The 6,400-nt window shown below is 48.5% G+C and overlaps 2 protein-coding genes across 4 annotated transcripts; one reads left to right on the top strand and one right to left on the bottom strand.

Annotated features, from left to right (window-relative positions):
- Positions 1-1,816: 1,816 nt before the first annotated feature.
- Positions 1,817-4,300, bottom strand: LOC133897157 (uncharacterized). The gene is made up of 4 exons (XM_062337769.1): positions 3,838-4,300; positions 3,611-3,763; positions 3,071-3,276; positions 1,817-2,346 (listed from the first exon to the last, which is right to left on the bottom strand). Exons 1-4 carry the CDS (start codon positions 4,219-4,221, stop codon positions 2,139-2,141), a joined length of 951 nt encoding a protein of 316 aa, XP_062193753.1. The 5' UTR covers positions 4,222-4,300; the 3' UTR covers positions 1,817-2,138.
- Positions 4,301-4,482: 182 nt separating this feature from the next.
- LOC133897158 (manganese-dependent ADP-ribose/CDP-alcohol diphosphatase) lies at positions 4,483-6,216 on the top strand. Of its 3 annotated transcripts, none has more exons than XM_062337771.1 (3): positions 4,483-4,733; positions 4,875-4,929; positions 5,054-6,216. In XM_062337771.1, exon 3 carries the CDS (start codon positions 5,130-5,132, stop codon positions 6,087-6,089), a length of 960 nt encoding a protein of 319 aa, XP_062193755.1. In that variant the 5' UTR covers positions 4,483-4,733; positions 4,875-4,929; positions 5,054-5,129; the 3' UTR covers positions 6,090-6,216. The 3 variants fall into 3 exon arrangements, with proteins under 3 accessions (XP_062193755.1, XP_062193754.1, XP_062193756.1); XM_062337770.1 differs by having other exon boundaries at positions 4,875-4,942; XM_062337772.1 differs by lacking the exon at positions 4,875-4,929.
- Positions 6,217-6,400: the final 184 nt, after the last annotated feature.

Raw genomic sequence — 6,400 nt, 5'->3', positions numbered from 1 at the left:
TTGTCACTCCGATAAGGTGTGCTCAAACCTTTTACAATCACCACCGCGGCACCTTCACAATCTCCTTGAAGGGCTCAACGGTGCCACAACCTCCAAGCCGTCTAGGAGGCGGCAACCTTCAAGAGTAAAAAGCCGAGGATGCTTGCTTGAAGATTCACTAGTCCCCAAATGCTCAAACCCTCAAGTTTATGCACTAGATTCTCTCAAATCTCACAAGAATGCAAACTTAAAGCAAAGTGAGTTAGAGAGGAGAAACAAGAGCGCCAAGAATGAATATGAAGTGTTTTGAGTGCAAGAGAGAGGTCCAAATGATCAGCACACTTCATATTTATAGCCACCTCAATAAATTCGACCGTTACCATACACTGACACGTGAAGGCTGACTCTGCCGGTCTGACCGAGCCTAATGTCAGTTAGACCGGCCGAGAAAACCGCTGACACCCAACGGCTAACTTGACTTTGAAACACTGTGGGACGGTCTGACCGGTAAAGTTCAAAGACAGACCACCAGCACTAAAAGTCTCTGTACGCTCACGGTTAGACCGTGCTGCCCTTCCGGTCAGACCGAGCAAGCAGAAGGGCTCAAGAGCTGCTCGGGGGGGGGGGGGGGAAGACAGCGGTCAGACCGCCCAGAGGCGCGGTCAGACCGCCCAGAGGCATGGTCAAACCGCTAACAGAGAAAATATAGAGACAGCCTTTATCAAAGGATTTTTCTCTCAAACAGGTTTTTGTCATATGTGTGAAAGCAAGTTTGAGCAAGTTGGCACTATAGAGACTTCAAGTAACCAAACATCAACCCCTCTTTATAGTCCGGCATTTAACCTATAAATTCGGTCACTTTCTTCTCTAAACACCTTTGACCGGCAAAATTAAAATGCCCTAACATGTACCTTTGCCTTGAGCTAGCCTCTTACGCCTTCCATACATGCATCTTTCTAGCTCCGCAACGTCTTTGTGACTAATATTTTCACAACTTAATTTAAACGAGTTAGTTCATAAAGATATATCATCATTAATTACCAAAACCTATTTAAGGGGCTAGATACTTTCACTTGCGCTTCTTAATGTCAGAAACAATAGCCTGACCGGCCAACTGCCTAAGCTTAAGCCATCGTATCTGTTGGAGTGTTGTTGGATGGGAACCGGTTTTGGGGACTCAGGTGCTGCTACAGAACAAGGTGGTAGTTGTTAGAGTGTAAACGACAGGAGACAATTGAATAGAGAAAAAATTGTATTCATTCCATTGATCTGATGTTGCTTTATACAGGATGAGGAGTGCCCTTGGATGACATCCCTTCCTCAACGGGCACCGAGACAACTGCCGCGAACACTTAGATGGGAAGAAGATCAGCTGCAACAGTAGTCTCGATAATACAATGGCTCTTCATCTTCAGGCTCTGTTGCAGTCTGCAGACGCATCATCTAAGTCGAATGCAGGTGCTGTCCTTTGGAATTCTTGTACCTCTTTGACTGGTGCCCAACATGGATCGCTCCGCCGTCCTGGTGTTGCTGTGGATCATATAGAAGATGATCTTTGGTGGGATTGACCAGCCTGCCTTAGCCATCACTGAGGATCACCTCCCAGTCCCAGAGTGTAATGTAGCCTTGCGCCCTCTCCCCTCCCTTTGCGCCAAACAACTGTACCTGCCTACAGGCTTTCAGTTATGAATGACAACCGTTCAGGTGCCCCCCCGTTGTTTCGTCGAAAAAAATACTAATGGTATTCTTGCAGATCACAATACCTGACTCTACAGTTCTAAAATGCAAACAAAGCAGAACATCATTCAACTATCAGAGGTCACTCCCAGGCCACTGGTTGAAGTGGTAACCCATCTTCCTTCCAAAGAAGAAAAGGTATTGACCCATCACAACAATTTTTCCCTGAATGTGGAAACCGATATAGGATCAGTTAGCATCTGCTTGCATTGCTAATTACTATTTACATTGCAGCAAAAAAAAATCTCGAAATGACAAATCTGGCCCATGCCAGTGCAGCAGAGAATATGTTGCATTCTTGGATAGCACAACTAAAATAACAAATGCAATCCACCAGGGTCTATTTTGTTTCAGAACACTCTGAGACTGGGTCACTGTATGGCGGAGATGTGAACTGTTTGTTCCAGAGTTGAGCGAGTTCTTCATCTTTGCAGATAGATCGCTGTTCCTAGCAAGAGGATCCATAAAGTAACAATCACCCAGGCGTTCTTCTTCCATTCACTTGGCGGTCGCAAGAAAGAGAAGTCTCCAAAGATGTTTGGAGAAGGCTGAACTTGGTTGCTAGCAGCAGACATCTTTCTTTTCTTGTCCTCTTGGTCCTTCATTTTGTCACTCCATGTTCCAGCATACCTGATTCACATAATAACAAACATCATGTTGTAGTAACATATGAATGAGAAGTTATGAGGCACTGCCCATTGTTTGAAATAGAATTACGGGGATAAAAAATAGTATCACGAAAAACTGCAAAAGCCTCTCGGTGGAGGAGGATGCTTGCAAACTGTCTATTATAGTGGTAATAATCTCTTGTTTTAAGTATTTAAATCAGGGGTAGGAAAAGGCTATTGATTCTAGGATGTATAGTAGTTACGGAACGATGTCAACCAAGATAAACAGGCATGGCGTATGCTATGTAGTTAACTCTTCTTAATGGAAAGGTGGGTCTCAAACATTAGTCCATAGCCGGTGCAATGAAGGATCACAGGAACAACGAAACAGAAAAAAAGCCATTAGTTACACTTGTTGAAGGAATAACCCATTCCTTCAGTTAATATGAGAACCACATAGGAATGAACACCATAGCATTATGACTGAGATTCCAAGCAGATAGCAAGCACCATGTAATTGAAAAGATACAGTTGAATATACATAATTTCAAAGAAACATTTTGCATACTTGACATGACTTCTGCTTCTAAAGCATATTTGTATTTGATGTTTTGCAATGGACAAAGTTGTTTCATGGAAGGTGAACATAAAACAAATACTTTTTCAGTTTACTACTTCAATATTTTGATAGAATAATATAAGGCGCCAACAAACAGAAATAGCAGGGCCTCAGATAGATAACTAACCAATCCCAGCTGCTCCCAATTTGTGGTATTGAGACCACCTCATCATTTGATATCTTCAACTTGGGTGCCTCTAAAATGTATCTGAGTTCAGCCGCCTGCCGCCTGATGTTGATCATGGGGTGGCTACTCTCCAATTCTTTGTACAATGCAATGCAATCCTTGTGCCGCCTATTGGCCTCGTATGCCATCGCAAGCCAAATTTGGATCTGGAGAGGACGACGGTCAGAGAAAGCAATGGATATCACTATGTCCCCTACTGATTCTCAACACGATAGTTTACAAAAATGATCAAAGCTTGCCATAAACATTAGTGAACTTGAACAGGTGACATGTGTTGCTGATATATCATATAATTTGAGGCTCACTTGGTCAAATTTATGTTCAAGTGGCATTGTTTTACAGTGGCATATCTATGGGTTTGCAGGAGTAATGCTACTATGATTCCGGCTTCATGAAGGCTGCACATTGTTTTTCAGTGGCATAGTTTCATCCTGGCAAAAGTCGCTTGAATGACGAGTCATTTGGATGACGATATATTACCTCACCACCAAGGAGCGAGGAGGGACGTATAATACTGAGTGCAGCCTCCAAGAAATCAATTGAGCGTCCGTACATTCCTCTCCCATACGCCTTCTGCCCCAATTCAAACATTTGCTTCGCCGTCGCCCTTCTCTCTGCCTGCTCCTTTGCCACCTGCGAACCCCACGCAAGAAAGTGATTTCCTTTCCCATGAAGAGGGCAAGCCAAGTACTAAGGCTATATGGGACCTTCTGGAGCTCGCGGCGGACGCGCTCGCGCTTCTCCTCCTCCGATTCCTCGGGGCCCTCCGCGGCCTCCTGGCTCTGCAGCTGCTCGGCCGTGCGCTCCAGCTCCTCCATCTCCTCGGCCTCCTTCAGCCGGCGCGACATCTCCGCCTCCCACTCCCTCTGCGACATATCGTCCTCCGACAGCTCCCCCGGCCCCTCGCCGCCTCCCGGAGCGGAGGCGGCGAACCTGGGCACGTGGCCACGCCGGCGGTTCCGGGTGAGGCAGGCGGCCGCCGCGGCGAGGGGCCTGGGGGCCCAGTTGCGGAGGTAGAGGTGCGGGGGCCGGCATACGGCGAGGTGGCCCCCCAGGGCGGTGGCGTCGCCGAGGAGGAGGCCGGCGGCCATCGCCGCGGGAGGAGTCTCTAGCGGTGGAGGGAAAAGTGAATGGCTTTGGGCGCCGCCGCGGGAATGGAACACCCGACACGGCACTGGCCGCCTCGATGACATGTGGGTCCAACCTATGGGATATTTTTCGCTCAGGACAAACTTATCGGACTGGGCCCGGCCCAAATTCAGTCCAGTCAGAGACCGGGCCCAAATCCAGTTCAGTCAGAGACGGGCCCAAATCCAGTCCAGTCAGAGACCGGGCCCAAATACAGCCCGAAATGGCAACTCAGATCCGCTCGGGTCTTCTCTAGAATCCTCCCCTCCGACACCGGGAGTCCGGGACGGGCGAATCCAGCCAGATTCGCCTCCAAGACCGCCGCGATTGGAGGGCCGCGAACGCGCGGGAGAGATCGCCGGAGGACCCCACCAATTCTGGCCACCAACCTCCATCGGTGAGCCACTTCTCCACCGGTCTGGTCTAGTGGGGCGAAGCGGAGATCCATCTGGACGTGAATTGCTTCTTGTTGTTGGTAAGTGATCTTACCTTGTATTGTGTGGATTATCTTGTTCTATCTAAGAGCTCGTTTTGTTCACAATCGAATCCAAAAAAATTCTCTATCTTGAGACGAGGTGCCCTACTAATCCAATCCGCCCCTCCATGGTCCCATTAGGTTCTTCCTCTTCAGCGCGCAACGTCGATCGACCTCGATTTTCACCGGTCTCTTGGTATCCAATTAAGGTTCATTTTTTCCCATAAATTTTAGTCTAATCCCCCCCCCCCCCCCCCCCCGCCATAAGATTTACCTCTGGGTTCAATTAAGAGTTGTGAATGAATCTTGTTTCTCTGCAGTTCCGTCACAGAGATCATCTCCTCCGATCTCCACTTGCTGGTCGATTACAAAGTCCCTTCACCCGAAGCTCCCGTGATGGCTGCGGCAAATGGAGCGGCAGTCCATGCATCTGCCAAGGCACCATTGTTCTGCTTTGGTGTCATTGCTGATGTTCAGTATGCCGATATCCCAGACGGCCGGTCATTCCTCGGCGTGCCGCGCTACTACCGCCACAGCATCACTGTCCTCCAAAGGGCTGTCGGTACCTGGAACAAACAGAACAACATCAAGTTCTCAATCAATTTCGGCGACATCGTCGATGGCTTCTGCCCAAAGGACAGATCGTTGTGGGCAGTGCACAAGGTCCTTGATGAGTTTGACAAGTTCGACGGCCCGACCTATCACATGTTGGGCAACCATTGCCTCTACAATCTCCCGCGCAGCAAGCTAGTGTCTTTGCTGAAGATGCCAGTGGATTCCGACCGCGCTTACTATGACTTCTCGCCATGCTCTGAGTTCAGAATTGTTGTTCTGGATGCGTATGACTTCAGCTGCCTTGGCTGGCCCCACGATCATCCGGTGACTGCAGCAGCCATGAAGCTCCTGGATGAAAAGAACCCAAACACTGACAAGAACAGCCCTGACGGTCTGGTTGGCGTTGACAGGCGGTTTGTGAAGTTCAATGGTGCAGTTGGCAAGGAGCAGCTGTCCTGGCTCGATGATGTCCTCCAGGATGCATCGACAAGCCGGCAGAGTGTCATCCTGTGCAGCCATCTCCCAATGGATCCCGGCGCATCTTCCCCGGCAGCTCTCATGTGGAACTATGATGAGGTGATGGCTATTGTTCGCCGGTATAATTGTGTCAAGGCCTGCTTTGCCGGGCACGATCACAAGGGTGGCCACTCCATAGACTCGCACGGTGTGCATCACCGCACTCTGGAGGCTGCGTTGGAGTGTCCTCCTGGCACCAGCGCGTTTGGGCATGTCCAAGTGTATCCTGACAGGCTATTGCTTGTAGGTTCTGACGGAATGGCTGATACTGAAATTTGTTTTTGAGTCCTCGAGTGATCTGTCTGTCTAGCGGACGAAAGTTCATGTGACTCCATTGTTTCACGACATCATTCCATTGAAGATGTCGAAAGATACGATGAGATCTATATAATCCTTAGTTCCCTATTGAGAATTGCTGGAATGTAGTAGAAAATTTCATCATATTCGATCTCTTGGTCTGCAGCTACTTGTTGCCTTGTAAATACCTGTGAAGAGTTGATAATGGTGCTAACTGCCTGGCTAGATTTGAGACTAAATGGAGCATTGCTGCCTTTGGTTCACAGCATCTTCCTTTTGAAGTTCCATGTCTAACTGTA

The sequence above is a fragment of the Phragmites australis genome, chromosome 17 (assembly GCF_958298935.1).
Source record: "Phragmites australis chromosome 17, lpPhrAust1.1, whole genome shotgun sequence".
Classification (NCBI taxonomy): Eukaryota; Viridiplantae; Streptophyta; class Magnoliopsida; order Poales; family Poaceae; genus Phragmites; species Phragmites australis.
Note: the sequence above shows the minus strand (reverse complement) of the source record. Positions and strands in the feature narration are given on the sequence as shown.